This window comes from Carya illinoinensis, chromosome 5, assembly GCF_018687715.1.
Source record: "Carya illinoinensis cultivar Pawnee chromosome 5, C.illinoinensisPawnee_v1, whole genome shotgun sequence".
Taxonomy (NCBI): Eukaryota; Viridiplantae; Streptophyta; class Magnoliopsida; order Fagales; family Juglandaceae; genus Carya; species Carya illinoinensis.
The window spans coordinates 49,279,028-49,297,159 of NC_056756.1; the positions used below are offsets into that span (position 1 = coordinate 49,279,028).

The window sequence follows — 18,132 nt, forward strand, 5'->3', positions numbered from 1 at the left end:
ATAAAATTTGTGAATTTCTATCTAACACTTTGAGATAGTCAATTTAATAATCCAGAGCATCCACATTGGTCTATGCATATGCATATGCATATGCAAAGTCATATTTGCATAATATGAGCCTAAATTTATCTACATTGGATTATGCATATTCAAATATTTGCATAGCTATGAACAGTACATTTACATGTTTGAATATCTACTATTCTCTCTCCAAAACATATTTTATTCATTCTTTTTCTCTCCTCCCACTCTCTTTCTACATATTTTACCTGTATATATTTTACTACATATTTTACTCATTCACTCCCAAAAAAATATTTTACTCAAATATTTTACATATTTGAAGATCAAACCCTATTAAAAAAAAAAGCAAAAAATAAAATAAAATGATAATATTTTATTATTATTTTGTCTCAAATTTGCATAAATCAATGTGGAAGTTTTGCTTGTATGGCAAATTGGATATTCAAAAGATGTGATTTTACATATGCATATGCATAAACCAATGTGAATGCTCTAAAGGGATGCTTAGCAAAATAGGGTTGTTTTCTCTCTTCGAGGGAGAGCACCTCCAGAATAGGACAATAGGACAATAATATGCCCAACATTCAGAATGAGGATTCCTACAGATACGTGACCAACATATAAGCTGCTAGAAGCAGTAATGAAAAGGGAAATTACTACAGACAAACTGTCCTATGACCATGGGCCAAAATACAGTAGGATTAAACTAGAAATAAGCAGAAAAGACAAGTAATTAAACTAAGAAAATAATAAGCTAACACGGGAGCATACTACTAGCCCAACTCATTAAACTTAATAAAACTAATTTCAAAGTTTGGATTCCCAGCTCCAAGGGCCTCTCTCAAGTCCATTTTGACGCAACCAATCCAAGAGCTCTTCACAACACTTTAGTTGAAGTTCTTCCAAGTACACGACAACATCTAACTTCTCCCATTTGACAAGCTTCCTTCTGCATAGACTGTAAGAAACCCTAGCTCAATGTTGTTCTTGATTTCACCATGCAGCGAGACAACACTTCTTCAAGCTCGGGTTTAATGACATTATCATCATCAACGGAAGGCAACTCTGGAATAGCGGTAGAGGAGGATCCCAACTTCTTCTTGAGCTGGGAAATGTGAAATGTTAGTTGAATTTTGGATGATTCAGGTAGATCCAAACAATAAGCTACTTTCCCCACTTTTTGTAAGATTTGAAATGGACTGAAGAATCTTGAGGCCAATTTATTTCTACAACGGCGGGCCACTGTGGTCTACTTGTAGGGCTGGAGTCTCAAGTAGACCTAGTCTCCTTAAAAGAACTCTCGATCCTACCTCCTTAAGTCATCGTATCTCTTCATTCTATCTTGTGTTTTTTGTAGGTTGTGATGTAGCAGATGGGCTATCTGATCTCTGGTCTTGAGGTAATCAAACTAAGAAAATAATAAGCTAACACAGGAGCATACTCCTAGCCCAACTCATTAAACTTAATAAAACTAATTTCAAAGTTTGGATTCCCAGCTCCAAGGGCCTCTCTCAAGTCCATTTTGACGCAACCCATCCAAGAGCTCTTCATAACACTTTAGTTGAAGTTCTTCCAAGTACACGACAACATCTAACTTCTCCCATTTGACAAGCTTCCTTTTGCATAGACTGAAGAAACCCTAGCTCAATGTTGTTCTCGATTTCACCATGCAGCGAGACAACACTTCTTCAAGCTCGGGTTTAATGACATTGCCATCATCAACGAGAGGCAACTCTGGAATAGCGGTAAAGGAGGATCCCAACTTCTTCTTGAGCTGGGAAATGTGAAATGTTAGTTGAATTTTGGATGATTTAGGTAGATCCAAACAATAAGCTACTTTCCCCACTTTTTGTAAGATTTGAAATGGACTGAAGAATCTTGAGGCCAGTTTATTTCTACAACGGCGGGCCACTGTGGTCTACTTGTAGGGCTAGAGTCTCAAGTAGACCTAGTCTCCTTAAAAGAACTCTCAATCCTACCTCCTTAAGTCAGCGTATCTCTTCATTCTATCTTGTGCTTTTTGCAGGTTGTGATGTAGCAGATGGGCTATCTGATCTCTAGTCTTGAGGTAATCTTCCATAGTAGTAACTCAGGCAGTACCAGGTATATATTCTAACCATTTGGGAGGGGGTAGCCATATATGGCTTCAAACGGTGATAGCTTTGTAGACATATGAGAAGTGGAATTGTACCACCACTCAGTGAGAAGCATCCATAAAACTCAGTCCCTAGTCTCTTACTTGATAAGCATCGTCGAAAATTTTCTAAGACCTTGTTTATAGCCTTGGACTGTCTGTCGATTTGAGGGTGGTAGGCTGTACTTAGTGCCATTTGAACTCCCTGCAAGTTGAAAAGTTCTTGCCAGAACTTACTGGTGAGTGATTTATCTCTATCCAAGACTATGCACTAAGGTAAACCATCCAATTTAAATATGTGCCTAAGAAACAAAATTGCTAAATCCTCAGTAGTATTTAGTGAGCTGATCAACCACCATCCATAGACTATCAAACCCCTTGGAATTTGGAAGGCCTTCTATGAAATCCATAGTTATATGGGTCCAAGGCTAAGAGGGAATCGGTAGTGGCTGTAGCAGCCCACTAGGCAATTCAGTAGAAGATTTCACTCTTTCACACTAGTCACACCCCCTATAAATTGTTTAACTTCACTCTTTAGCCAGGGCCAAAAGAAATCTCTTCCCACCCTTTGTATGTTTTTGTTGAACCCCGAGTGACCCCCCCAATGGGGTGCTATAGCCCAACTCTAAAAGTTTCTTCTTAAACTCAGGGTTATGAGGAATATATAGCCTATGTTTGTATAGTAATAGGTTAGATCTCATGGTATACTCAGGGCCCAATTTTTTATCCTTAAACATAGAGATTAGAGCTTGTACTTTAGGTCACTGGCGTAGGCAGCCTTCAGTTCATCTAGACAATCCACAATGGGAAAGGAAATTAGTATCGAGTTTTCTTCCTCCTCTTGATCTACTATTGACAAAGCATCGACGGCTCTATTTTCAACCCTTTTTTTGTGCTCTACCACAAAGTTGTAACCCAAAAGTTTAGAAATTCATTTATGTTGCATTGGAGTTCCCACCCTTTGGTTTAGTAGGTATTTGAAGCTCTACTGGTCAGTTTTGACTTTAAAGGTCTCACCCAATAAATCGAGCCTCCAGTTAACCACTGTGTACATTAGAGCAAAAAGTTCATTCTCATAAGTCGATAGAAGTAGAGTCCTCCCCTTGAGAACTTGGCTAAAATAGGCTATAGGTCTTCCTTGTTGCATCAAAATAGCCCCAATAGCAGTGGCTAAGAGCATCACACTCAATAGTGAAGGGTGATGCAAAATTTGGTAATCGAGAGTTTTGTGACAACTTCCTTTAGCTTGTGGAAAGCCACCCTTGCTTCTTCACTCCACTTAAACCCTTCATTTTTTAGCATTCTAGTCAGCGGGCTAGCAAGCTACCCATATCCCTTGATGAACCTTCTATGGTACCCCGTCAGGCCTAGGAAGCCTCTCAATGTTTTAACGGACCCAAGAATGGGTTAGTCAATCATGACTTGTAGCTTTTCCTAATCTGTCCTTACATCTTGGGCTGAAATTAAGTGGCCCAGATAGGAGATTTCCTTGCATCCGAACATGCACTTAGAGAGTTTAGCAAAGAGTTTGTGACCTCTTAAGATCTCAAGAGCCACTTGCATGTGCATCAGTTTCAAATTTGCTATAAATCAAAATATCATTAAAAAAAGACCAAGATGAACTTCCTCAAATAGGGTCTGAACATTATAAACTTTAAAATAAAACACAAAAATCAATAAAAATTTTATAAATTAAAAAATAAAAATAATATTAAAAAATAATTTTGAAATAATGTTTTAATGTTATAATATTTTTATTCAGTTTTTTCTCTTTCATTTTTCAAAATTTAATAAAAACATGTTTACTCAAACAATTTTACTATTATTCAAAAAATTTGAAAATTTTCAAATGTCCAATATATTCTTAAAGCTCTAAATTAGTGCACCCCCTCTCAGTTACTTTTTTTTTTTTTTTCTTTTTGGTAATTTTTGATGCTGTTGTAGAGAAATATTTATCCTCAATTTTATTTTTCATTATTGTTTCTTTTTCGATCAAATATTAATATGTACCCTCATTTATTAGTTTGTTTTTATTGGGTAAAATAAATCTCACTTACACATCTCACACTTTCAGCACATATTGTTCAACAAAAAGCTTTCAATATTCAGTTACTTTATTTAGTGTTGAAATCAGTAGCATTACAAGATTACATAATTTATTTTCATAATTTCATTATCAAATAACAATCGAACAAAAAATATTTTTTAATTTTTAATTTTCAATTTTTTCATATAATTGTTACCTAATCATTATTCAAACATAAAAACTAATATAAGTTTTACAAACTTCAAAACAAAAATTATATTTAAATAAATTTTGAACTTTATAATAATCTTATTTAAAATTTTCTCTAATTTCTAAAATATATATATATATTTACTCAAATAATTTCTCCACTGAGCATCCTCATTGGATTGGCCAAATTCATCTTCAAATTTGGCCAATATCAACATTTCTTTACATTTGCGTATTTCATCTAAATTTAATTCTCACATTGGATTAACCATTCATTATCTATATAATAATAAAATATTATTAAATTAATACTTTTTTAAAAAAATTTATTTTGATCACATTTTATAATTTTACCAATATAATATTATTAATAATTATATTATAATTAAATTAATATTAAAAAACACATTTTCAAAGGTCATTTAATCCTTTGAAATGAAAGTGTAGAATATCTTAATATTTTAATTGGTGAAATAAAAGTGTAGAAATGAAAGTGTAGGAGTGAGAAAGTAATATTTTATTTTTTGGAGAATAAACGTGGTTTTCTATCTTTAGCTAATGACTGTAGCAAAATGTAAAAGGTTTTAGACTTGCCTAATCCAATATGGGTCTTTTTTACACAAATAATTCAAATTTTGGCCAACATCCTTATTTAGCTGTTGGCCTCATTTGGCCAAGACAATGAGGATGCTTTTATAAAATTGTGAGATATTCAAGTCCAAGCGTACTAATTCTATCACAATCAGATTAGAAATAAAACATTGACGTTTATTTTTGCACATCCCCGAGTACCTAGAAATTCAAGTAATATTAAATTTTATTGATATAAAGAAAGGCATAAGCCAGGTACACTGAAAGTATACATGTAAATATATCTCACTAAGAACTAGAAGCTGTTACAAGGAAATCATGGAAGTTGAGACTATTAAACTCTAAAGCAATGGCCCACATAAACAAAGTCTTCCATACAAAACTCCTAAACTCTTCTACAGATCATTCGTGATTCTCAAAATGTCTATTATTTCTTTCACTCAAGATACACCAAAGAATACTGTTATAAAATGTCAACCATAAAGATCCTTACAAGTGTCGAATAGATAAACACTACAGCCAAGTGATACTCAAGTTGCTGAGGTGGAGGGCTGCAGTTGGGTTTATTATGCATTTGTGTATCTATAAAAGGATTGATGTAGTTCATTTTATGATGAATCAACTTAGAGAATTACATTGTAAATTGGTGAGGGATCAGAGAGAAACAAAGAGGTAGTACCCGAGAGAGGCATTGAGAGATCAAACAAAAGCAAGGGTCATATCTTGTAATTCTCAAGACTGTATCATTCATCATGTTCAATGAAATGAGAAGACTCTTAGAGGTTCCTGCCGTGGATGTAGATCATTGAGATCGAACCATGTAATTCTTGTGTATTCTTTACTTCATTGTTCTGTCCACAAAGTTCTTCATTGAATTCTTGACACATCTTGGCAATCAAATTATGATATTGAAACTACAAAAGAAAATCAGAATTGTAACAAGAAAATCAAATTTGATGGGGACAACCAAGTTTGATGTCGAGAAATTTACGAGAAAGAATGATTTTAGTCTGTAGAGGATTACGATGAAAGCACTATTGGTTCAGCAAGATCTTCAAGATGCACTTCTTGGTGATAAGAATCTGAGTTTCTTGTTAGAAAAGGAAAAAAATACAAGTCTTGCAGAAGGCCCATAGTACTATCATCCTTTCCCTTGGTGACAAAGTATTAAGGGAAGTGGCCAAAAAAGACACTGCAGTAGGAGTTTGGCTTAAATTGGAGAGTTTGTAAATGACAAAATCTTCAGCCAATCGACTCCATAAGAAGACCAAGCTCTACACCTTCAAAATGATGTCACTTATGTCTATGGAAGAACATCTTGATGAATTTAACAAGATCATCTTGGATCTTGCAAACATAGACATAAAGATCAATGATGAGGATCAAGTTATACTGTTGTTAACCTCTTTAGATTCTTCTTATGCAAAGCTTAAGGAAACCATAATGTATGGTAGAGATAGCTTGTCATTAGAAGAAGTACAATCTATTTTGCACTCAAAAGAGATGCAAAATAAGGCTGAGGTCAAAACAGAAACTGGAGAAGGGTTAGTTGTAAGGGGTAGGCCAGATCAAAGAAATTACAAGGGAAAGAACAACACAACAAGGTCAAAATCGAGAGGGAAACAATTAAAATGTTTAATCTGTCACAGGGAAAGACATTTTAAAAGGGATTGTCCAGAAAAGAGGCAAAGTGTGGGAAACAAGTCTAAGGAGGAGGGAGATGCAGCTGTGATCTTGGAGGGGTATGAAAGTGCTGAGGTTCTAAATATCTTAGAAGTGGATTAAAAAAATGAATGGATCTTAGACTCAGGCTATTCATTCCACGTGTCTCTCTAGATCATGGTTTGAAACTTTTATTGATCTTGAAGGAGGATATGTGATTCTTGGTAACAATAATAAATCTTGCAAGATTCAAGGAATTGGGACAGTAAGGTTGAAGATGCATGATTGTATGGAAAAGTTATTGAGAGAAGTAAGATACATACATGAGTTGAAGGGAAATTTAGTTTCTTTAGGAAGGCTAGATCAATTTGGCTGTATCTTTAAATCAAAATATGGAATCTTGAAGGTTGCAAATAGATCACTTACTGTCATGAAAGGTGTATAAGAAATGGTCTCTACACACTGATTAGCAAGACAGACATAGTCAAGCTTCTCCAGTCCAAAAGAAGATGGAAGACAAGGTGCTTTTATGGCATAGAAGGTTGGGACATGTTAGTCAACAAGGTCTTCAGGAGCTTGAGAAACAAGGTTTACTAAAATATGAGAATCTTGGAGAGTTACCTTTCTGTGAAGATTGCATACTTGGGAAATCAAAAAGAGTCAGCTTCAAAGAAGCTATTCATCAAACCAAACAAACTTTGGATTACATCCACTTAGACCTATGGGTACCTGCAAAGGTAATGTCACATGGAGGTGCAAGGTATTTTCTAACTATCATTGATGACTATTCAAGGAAAGTATGGTTATACATTCTGAAAAATAAAAGTAATACTTTTGCTAAATTCAAGGAATGGAAAAATCTAGTAAAAAATCAGGTTGGTAGAAAAGTTAGGAAGTTAAGGACAGATAATGGTTTAGAGTATTTGTTTAATGAGTTTAATGATTCTGTAAGAAGGAATGGTTGACTAGGCATAAAACTGTTAGGGAAACACCCCAACAAAATGGTTTAGCTAATAGAATGAATAGAACCATTTTGGAAAGGGTGAGATGCATGTTGGCCACATCAGGTTTATCAAAAACCTTTTGGGCTGAAGCAGCAGCTACTATTGTGCACCTAATTAACAGGTGTCCTTCCTCAGCCTTAAACCTCAAAACTCCATAAGCAATCTGGTCAGGAAAACCTTCAGTATATGACCACTTAAGAATTTTTGGATGTATAACCTATGCACACTAAAAAATAGATAAGTTGGAACCATGTGCACTTAGGTGCATTTTTGTGGGATATCCAGAAGGGTTTAAAGGATACAAATTGTGGATAAATGAACCTAGAAAATAGAGATGTATTATTAGTAGGGATGTAACCTTTAATGAGAGGCAAATGGCAGGAAAGAAAGAAAAATCAGATTGTGATGAACAATTACTTGCCAATGCTGATCTTGAGGTGGAGCAACCAATAGACCCACCTTGTAGTCATGAAACTCAATTTAGTAAAACCAAGGACTCCAGTTCAGAGGCTAGGCACCAAGGTGGAGAAAATACTTACCAATTAGCTTGAGATATGGAAAGAAGAGTAATAAAACCTCCCTAAAGGTATGAGCAGGTTGAACTTACTGCTTTTGCTTTTACTGTTGTTGAGGAAGTAATTGAAATGAAACCTAGAACCCTTGGGGAAGCCATGACCAGTAAGGAAGTAGATAAATGGATGCTTGCAATGCAAGAAGAAATGGAATCCTTAAATAAAAATAAAACATGGGAAATGGTTCCTAAGCCAAAAAATTATAAACTAATTGGGTCTAAGTGGCTCTACAAAAGAAAAGAGGGCATTCAAGGGGTTGAACTACCTAGGTACAAAGCTAGGTTGCTAAGGAGTTTACACATAAGGAGTGAATTATAATGAAATCTTCTCCTTTGTGGTTAAACACAGTTCCATAAGACTTTTACTCTCTTATGTAGCTTACCAAGACATGCATTTGGAACAGTTGGACGTTAAGACAACATTCCTGCATGGTGAACTAGAAGAAGTCCTATATATGCAACCCGCCGAAGGCTTATCTACTGAAACTACAAGGAATCAAGTGTGTTTATTAAAGAAATCAATGTATGGATTTAAACAGTCTCCAAGACAGTGGTATAAAGATTTGATAATCACATGATTCACAATGGTTTCGATAGAAGCAATCATGATAGCTGTGTATACAACAAGCAAGTCAATGAAAATCCAATATACCTATTGTTAAATGTGGATGACATACTTGTGGCATGTAAGGATAGAATTCAAATTGACCAAGTCAAGCGCATGCTTAAGTCAGAATTTGAAATGAAGGAATTGGGTCAAGCTAAGAGAATTCTGGGAATGGAGATAATAAGAGAAAAGAATAAAAGGCTTCTCTACTTATCTCAAAAACCATATATTTTAAAAGTTCTAAACAGATTTGGTATGGACCAAGTAAAATCTGTAGGCACTCCTATTGGGCGGCATTCTAAATTGTCATTCACTCAAGCACCAAAAATTGATGAGCAAAAAGAATTTATGAATAAAATTCCATATGCTAGCATGACTAGGAGTATTATGTATGCCATGGTTTGTTCTAGGCTAGATTTAACCTATGCTATCAGCATTGTAAGCATATTTATGAGCAATCCAGGTAAATGACACTGGCATGCTCTTAAGGGTGTATTTTAATACTTATCTGGAACTAGGTGCTTATGACTAAAATTTGGTGAAAATGTGCAAATAGGATCAGATCTACAAGGCTTTGTTGACTCAGATTATGCTGGAAATATAGACACAAAGAAATCACTAATTGGTTTTGTGTTTACCATTTTTGGAGGAGCTGTTAGTTGGAAGGCAAATCTACAATCAATGGTAGCCTTATAAACAACTAAGGCTGAATATATCGCAATGATTGAGGCAATAAAGGAGGCTATTTGGTTAAAAGGGATCTCTCATGAACTAAGCATGTACAAAGGTAGTGTCATAGTTCACTGTGATAATCAAAGCACCATATATCTTGCAAAAAATAATGTATATCATGAGAGATCCAAGCATATAGATGTCAAGCTTCATTTCTAGAGGGACATCATATTTGCTGGGGAGATTGGGGTTGACAAAATTCCTACAGAAGACAACCCTTTTGATATGATGACAAAATTCTTACTAATAACCAAGTTTAGACACTGTTTAAGCTTGATTAATGTGGAAAATTGTTAAGTACCCCTAGGAGGAATGTGTAGGAACTTTCTAAGAGGAAGAACACATATTGCAAGAACTAAATGCTTGCCAAGGTGGAGAATTGTTATAAAATGTCAACCATTGAGATCCTTACAAGTGTCGGATAGATAAAGACTACAGCCAAGTGATACTCAAGTTGCTGAGGTGGAGGGCTGCAGTTGGGTCTGTTATGCATTTGTGTATCTATAAAAGGATTGATGTAGTTCATTTTATGATGAATCAACTGAGAGAATTACATTGTAAATTGGTAAGGGATCAGGGAGAAACAGAGAGGTAGTACCCGAGAGAGGCATTGAGAGATCAAACAGAAGCAAGGGTCATATCTTGCAATTCTCAATACTATATCATTCATCATGTTTAATGAAATGAGAAGACTCTTAGAGGTTTCTGTCCTGGATATAGATCATTAGGATTGAACCACATAATTCTTGTGTATTCTTTACTTTACTTTACTATTATGTTCACAAAGTTCTTCATTGAATTCTTGACACATCTTGACAATCAAATTTTGATCTTGAAATTACAAAAGAAAATCAAAATTGTAACAAATGCAAATGGGGGCCATCTTCCACATCTTTGCAATTTGTGCTATCCTTGAGATTCCTTTTTGTTGTGTAATGTGTGATAATGATTAATGAATTGTACGGAATAATCAAAAGAGAAAAACAATAGAGATCGACACAGAAATTTAACGTAATTCCAATTTGCCAGGAATTCAACTACTCTTGCCAGCATTGTCTATGCAAGCCCCATTTTGTTAAAAAATGATTCCATGTATCTCGGGTAAAGTTACAGTGTAGGAGTAAATAGTCTACTTTTTTCCTACTATTTGGAAACAGTGGTAGAGACGTATACGCTATAGATCGTTTAAGTACGAAATTCATCATGTTTGGTGATTATACAATTCCTCATGGCTCGCATTGCTCGCGATCCAATGGAAAAACATATAGGTAATGAAAGGTGGAATAAATATGTAGAAATATGGAGAGAGAGTCGTAAGTGAGTGTATATTGATTCACGTGAATGCGTAGAGAGAGTTTCGTTCAATATCTTCTTCTTCTTTTTTGGAGTTAATTCCTTAATAGCTAAATCACACTTGATTTATGTCATTTTTATATTTTTAAACGTCAGTAAACCACTTTAGTTACTTTAGTTTTATAGATTTCCTATATGATCTCTTCCTTTTATTTTTAGTAATGGGCTTTCAATAAGTTGGACTTTAATTCATTTTATATCCAACAATACCCACCATGATATAAAAAGTTAAGAGATAATTATGAGAATCATATTTAAAATTTAAAAAATTAACATCTCACACAAAGAATAAAAACAAATTCTTTAGTCTCTTTTTTGAGATAAGAAAGAATAGCCTCAACGTGTTAAAATATAGAGAAATGATATTTACAGTTATAAAATACACAAACACCGCATATTCATTTTAAAAAAAGTGAATAAATATAAGATCTGTATTAAAAAAAAAAAACAATACACGACATAACCCATAACTACTATAAAAAAATAAGTCAAATTATTGATCAACTCACTATCCAAACCTAACCTTAATGACCTAACAGGTAACCTGAAGAATCAATATAAGATTAAACGTGTTAATGCAAGGTTTGTAATATTGATCATTACTTCGTGCTTGAAGTCACTTGTATCCTTGATTCCTTACCACAACAATTCAAATACAAAACTTAGCATAGAATTCGATGATAACAGCAACCATAACACAGATCATAGATGGGTTAAGGTTGGTTTTTCTTGTATATATTTCTCTATGATGCCACTTGTGTCTTTGTGAAATCACTACTTGTCCCGAAAGTTTAAATTAATGAAAAGGATTAAATTTTATTATTTATTTTATATATTAACACTCTCACTCATGTGTAGGCCAGACTCTTTCTCAATATGTGACTTAACACATGGAATATTTAATTAAATGGAAAAAAGTGTAGAATCAAGATTCGAACTCAGAACTTTTGTAGTTTGCACTGATATCATGTGAAATCATCACTTGTCTCAAGAGCTTAAATTGATAGAAATAAGTTTTATTATTTATTTTATATCTTAACGGTCTCAATGCTGCATTGGAACTACTGATCTTGATCCTCAAGTCCTAAGTTAATCCTGCTTGATTAAAAATGTATAGGATTACTCCTAGGTTACATTAGATTGGAGAGTTTCTAACCTGCATCACTATCGTTTTGATGGCTCTATTTGCAACAGTTTCTGCTGTATCTATTTAGCGGCACGCACAATATGGAGTACCTTGCGACATCAGATTGAACTGAATAAACAAATCATCTATAACTGTCTAAGGATCCCATTTTATTCCTTAAGACAATCAAAATAAGAAATCGATTCAATCTGAAAGAAAAATGAGAGCGAATAAATAGTTAAAAAGGAAAATATTACATTAATACCTCTAATTTCACTGGAAGTTTGAAGATATAAATCTTCAATCTTGAGATTACTTATACTGTAGAGATATTAGTTGTAGGACTCCGAAGCTATCTTCCATCATTAGTCACCAACTGGGAAAATACTTCAGTTGTAGATATGTCTGAGTTATGATTACCACCTTCACCATCCGTTCTTATGTTACTGGATGGGATTTGGGGAACGATTCCATGTGTTCGGGGATTAGGCCCATCAATACTGCTGCCTTCACTAGGTCCTCTTTTTTGTCCGGTTTCCTGAAGCTGAAGTGCATATTCCAGATTCCATAACACGTCACCCATGGTTGGCCTATCAACACCATAGTCTGCCAAACATTTCTCTGCTGTTTCTCCAAATTTCTTCAAAGAGCTCGGTTCTATCTGTCCAGCAAGATGAGGATCAATAATTTGCTCGAGCATGCCCTTCTTCTGCCATTGCATTGCCCATTCAGCTAAATTCACTTGTTCCCTAGAAAGCAATGGATCAACAGCAGGTCTAGCACAAAGAACTTCAAAAAGCACAACCCCAAATGAATAAACATCTGACTTATCTGTAAGCTGCTGCCTCCGGAAATACTCAGGATCAAGATATCCAAAACTACCCTTTACACCTGTACTTACATGGGTTTCGTTGAGACAAGGGCCAGATCTTGAAAGACCAAAATCAGCAACCTTGGCCACATAATTCTCATCAAGCAATATGTTGGTCGATTTAATGTCACGATGGATAATTCCTTGGGCTGAACCTGTATGAAGGTAGTGAAGACCTCGAGCTGAGCCAATGCATATTTCAAGCCGCTGCTTCCAAGACAAAGGTGGAAACCCTGAACTGTACAAATGCTTTTTCAATGGCCCCTTCTCCACATATTCATACACTAATATCATTTCTGATTGTTCTTCACAATACCCAACAAGAGAAACAAGATGTCGGTGGCGAATTTTCGACAGAATTGTTATTTCAGTCTGGAATTCTGGAAGGCCCTGCCTGGATCCTGGCACACCTCTCTTCACAGCGACCTTTGTATTGTCTCGAAGAACCCCCTTGTAAACCATGCCAAATCCACCAGAGCCTATAATCAGACTTTTGTCAAAATTGTTAGTTGCAAATTGTAGATCAGCAAAAGGGATTCTCATGGCTAAGTATCCATTTGGGCCAGGAGATACATAGGCTGTTCTTTCAGACATTCTACTGTGAGAACTGCCTCCATTTACACGTAACGGTGTCCACCCCACACTTTCTGCAGGTTTTGGTTTTGGTTTCTTCTTCCGGCATTTCATAACAAGCAGTAGTGCAAGCAATACCAAACATAAACCAACAAAACCAACAACCAAACCCACTATAATCCAGATATTCTTCTCCTTAGTACTAATTTCTGAATTCTCCTGACCTAAAATCTTCATAATCTCTGCCCCATTCAGAATTGCATTCATTGCCGAAGTGCTGCTGAGAATCGAAGGACCTACACTTACTTGCACAACTGTGGAATCACCCGAATCCACAATGACATCAAAATAGACTGGAGATGCAAGCGCATGGTACACAGTCGATAAATCAAGATCCTCACATGCAAGGTAACCATTGATATAAACATTGAAGTACAGCAAGTTAAGCCCCCGACTAACAATATCACAGAAATGCAATCGAACCAAATATCGAGCACAATCTGAACCCACTGGAAAATTCCAAGTGATATTAAACCTTGCATTAAAATTCGGGTTTTCCCTGTTCATTTCTTGAGCAGTCATATACACACTGTCTGGAGCAATATCTCGACTCGCACCTCCAGTTTGATAATTTGGCGGGTGGGTAGTGTTCACAAGCCTTGCAGCAGATTTCAGAACAAGATAATCGTCATCAGGAATCCAAGTCCTCCAAAGGGTATCATTAAAAGGAGTAACTTTTGGACCTCCGACGTTAATCCTAGTAACTGTCTCTAAGACCCGTGATGAAAGATTCTTGTACACTTTACTTCCATCAGCACTAAGTAACTTCACTCCCTCATCGACTATAAAGTCCCTAGGAGCCGAAAAAATTTCGATTGCATTAACGAACCCGAAACCCGATTCATTACTAGGTGTGAATACAATTTCCACCACAGTTTTATCTATTTTTAAGATATATTCTCTCAGGACAGTGTCGGTGTTATTCAAATGCAAACCTCCAAGAATTAAATTCCCATTAACCAGAACACTAAAATTTGCTAAAGTTAAATCATAGCCTTTAGCTACAAAAGGCGAGAAATGGAAACGTACCAAGTGAGTCCCATTTTTCTTGATGCTGAATCTGTAGCCAGAACTGCAGGTGAAAACCCTGGCTGTATGGTACAAAGTAGGTGAATTTGGTGATGGTAATTGGTTCTTGAGCGAAATGGACTGTTCTGCAGAGAGAAAATCCGAACCGGGTTTCGTTGAATCTGCGAGAAAGAGACGGTTGTAGATAGAAGTGTTGTTAGGCGAGCCACAGTTGAGGAGGTAGTTGTCTGATGGAGTAAAAGAGCTCGATAAGGAGACGAGAGATGCGATAATCAGAGGGAGGAAGCGAATGGCTTTGGTCACCATGTTGACAAAGTCTTTTGGGGGTTCCTGAAGAGGTTTATAAATTTGGGTCTCTTGGAAGTGAAAGTGTCTGTAGTGTGTACATATAGTTGAGTGGAAGTGGGCGATAGCTGGTCCCCATTTCCCCCCCTTAATGACTGCCTCCCACATGCTAGAAAAGCATTGCAGGATCAGCACTACTCTCGTATTTGGCACTTCATTGTGGCGGTGGGCCAAATTTGCCAAAAGTTTTGCTGTTGGTGGGCCAAATTTGTTGAAATTTGTTTCTCCGGTTAGTGGGTGGGTGGGTGTCATCTTTGCGTGACTTTGAAAGTTGAAATAGATGAGTTGACACCTATGCAGGACGATGTCGCTTCGCAAACCTCGTGGATCGTCTGCAAAATAGTGCAAATAGTTCGAGTCCGACTCCGTATTCGGCTTCCGATCCTTCCTTTTATAACTGCGAATCATGATATAGAGCGTTAATTTCATACTAATTCGTTTTCTCTTACTGTGCGTTCACTATTTATCATGAAGAAATTCGAGTTTGGCTCTGTATTCGACTCTGTTATCGGGTATCGAGTAAATGGAGAATTATATGGTTGTTTCTGGGTATATGTCGAAGTACGATTTTAGCTAATACTGGAATGGTTTCATGTGGTCGAACTCGAACCAAGAGGTGGAAATGGAGCATATACATGAATCATAATTCCTTAACAAGTCCCAAATGTTCCTCAATGGGTCCTCCCTCGACACGTCAGCATATCCGCTAAAACATTAAACAAGGACACGGAGGAGAAGAAGATAAAAAAAAAAAAAAAAAAAAAAAAACCATATCAACGAGGAATCCCCAGTGATTGAGATTCCACACTGAAACCTGGGGTTACATCTTTGCCTCACTAACTGTCAAACTATCCTTCATTAATGGCTTTAATCCTCGCCCACCTCTCTTCGTCACCTCTAATCCCGCACCTCAACCTCTCACCCCTTTTTTTCCGCCGTATTAGGCCCACGATGCTCTGTTCCATCAACTATCAAAGAATTAGACATCTCTCACCATTCATCTTATCCAATAATCGAAATTCAACTTGACGACCTGTGAAGTTAATTAGGTCCTATAAGAAATGGGCACTCATAGTGGGCACCTCTTTAACTTTTCTTGGGGTTATGAAGTGGATTTTAAGCCACTTCATGAGCCTTGATGGCTGGCCCTTAATGGCCAGCCGAGAGTTACATTTAGATATGCCATTTACATAGCCCATTCCTCTTTGGATATATGTGTATAGAAATCACAAATGATCTCTCTCTCAAATAGTTCTCTCTAATCTCGACATTTAGGCTGTGGAACATGTGAGTGATGCTCCGGATTTTTACCACATATCATACTACACTATCAATACGTGAAGATTTTGAATGATCAACAATGCCAGAGAATCTATGGAAAAACCGCATTAGATCTAAAATATTTTTGACTAGGTAATATCGCTTCCGCTATGTACTTTGATCTAATATTTCTAATAGGCCACAACTGAGGTATCCTATCATATCTTTAGAAGACCACTGGGGCACATGGACTACTCTCTGTCACTGGTGCTTCTGGTCTCTGGTATGCACTCTCATTTCATACTTAGCACGTTCAATAATTCTGGTGCTTTTGGTCAAGCGTCAAGGAAACATTCAAGGATCAAATTTATGTTTTGAAAGTGCTGGTTTTAGTCAATATCGAAACAAAAAGTCTATTTGCACATAGGATTGGGTACCTCTCGCGTATACGTCATCTATGTGTAATAACGAAATGGGGCGATTCATTCATCTCCTTCGATTCTTCTTCTTCTCAACTTATTTGCATCTTCTCATATGAAATGCAACACTCCCTTTCGTATATGCGGGAAACGGATTCGACTTCGGGAGCAAGCTTCCCCACAATGGGTTTCAAATGTCTAGAAAGGAAAGGAGTTGCAGACTTTCTGCTGGAAGTAACTTGCAAGATGGACCAAGAATAATAATGGTTCAGAAAGGACCAACCTTACTGATATATCTCTATACCTAAGTTTCTAAGAGCCTTTAACTCTTTTCACATTGGGCAACAACTCTCAGAAGATTTAAGAATTCCATATGACAAATCTAGAGCCCATCTTGCCGCTTTGGTAAGAGAGAAGTACGGGATCTCCAACATGGAACTCTTGAAGGCTAATTTCACAAGGGAATGGTTGCTGATGAAGCGCAGCTTGTTTGTATACATATTCAAAACTACTCAGCTAATAATCATGGCAACAATTGCATTGACTGTATTCTTAAGGATGGAAATGAAAACTGGAGAAATTAGAGATGGAGCAACATTTTGGGGAGCACTATTTTTCAGCCTTAGATGTCACTCTGCCTCTTTCATTTCATTGCAGTTCTGCCTCTTTCATTTCATTGCAGTTGCATGAAGAACACAAGTTGCTGCAAACACTACCTCTTCCGTTTCATTTGGTGTTTTTCATTTTTCTTTTTAATAATATTGACTAACCCAAGTAAGCCGATTCCGCACCCAACGATGGGTACCTATAGCAAAACTAATATCGAAAACACAATCGAAAGCTTGTCTCTTTTGTGGGCAAATTTGAGTAGCACTTTGTTAAAATATGCTTTCTAGAGTGTTGTTTGTTTGTTGGTTTTTTCTCGTCGTTAAAACAATAATAAAAATGATTTTTTATTTTCCACACCAAATTTGGCACTCATAATTTTTTTTTTCTCCTTTCTTACTGTTGTAAATAGAAATTTGTCTCTCTTTTTTATCCAAAAAGTAGCTTACACCCCAATTTTGTTAATTACCATTTCTCGTGGCGGAAGAATATCGTATACATTGGGATAAAAGCTTTAGCCTTTAACGGTCACCGGGTCACATAAGGAATCCAAAAACCTGTCTAAGCTAAATATGGAGAGTATTGAGAATATTTTTTTATGCACATTTTCTAAATGTTTTTTTATTTATTAGATTATGTACAGCCAGTTTCTTGGTGACTGATTTAAGTAAAGGATATGTAATACATTTTTGGGAATCCGCATCGATTATTCAAAGCACTTTTCATCTTTAAATTTGAAGAATTTTATCCATAAATGTCCTACATTAGATTAGTCAAGCGCTTTTCATATAAGTTATGAGATACAGTAACTTCATCTTTTTTTCCAAAGATAAAAATTTTTGTAGCAAGTCTAAACACATTGTTTATTAATTTCGGCTGCCTCTCTCCCGTGTTTCTTCCTTTCTCTTCTCTCCTGCGTCTCTTCCTTT

General features: G+C 36.1%; 1 protein-coding gene across 2 annotated transcripts; it reads right to left on the minus strand.

The window, feature by feature from the left end:
• Positions 1–11,999: 11,999 nt before the first annotated feature.
• On the minus strand, positions 12,000–15,338 carry LOC122310818 (probable receptor-like protein kinase At5g24010). 2 transcript variants are annotated; one of them, XM_043124979.1, is made up of 2 exons: positions 12,306–15,338; positions 12,000–12,150 (listed from the first exon to the last, which is right to left on the minus strand). In XM_043124979.1, exon 1 carries the CDS (start codon positions 15,324–15,326, stop codon positions 12,393–12,395), a length of 2,934 nt encoding a protein of 977 aa, XP_042980913.1. In that variant the 5' UTR covers positions 15,327–15,338; the 3' UTR covers positions 12,000–12,150; positions 12,306–12,392. The 2 variants fall into 2 exon arrangements, with proteins under 2 accessions (XP_042980913.1, XP_042980912.1); XM_043124978.1 differs by having other exon boundaries at positions 12,000–12,169.
• Between the last annotated feature and the right edge of the window lie 2,794 nt (positions 15,339–18,132).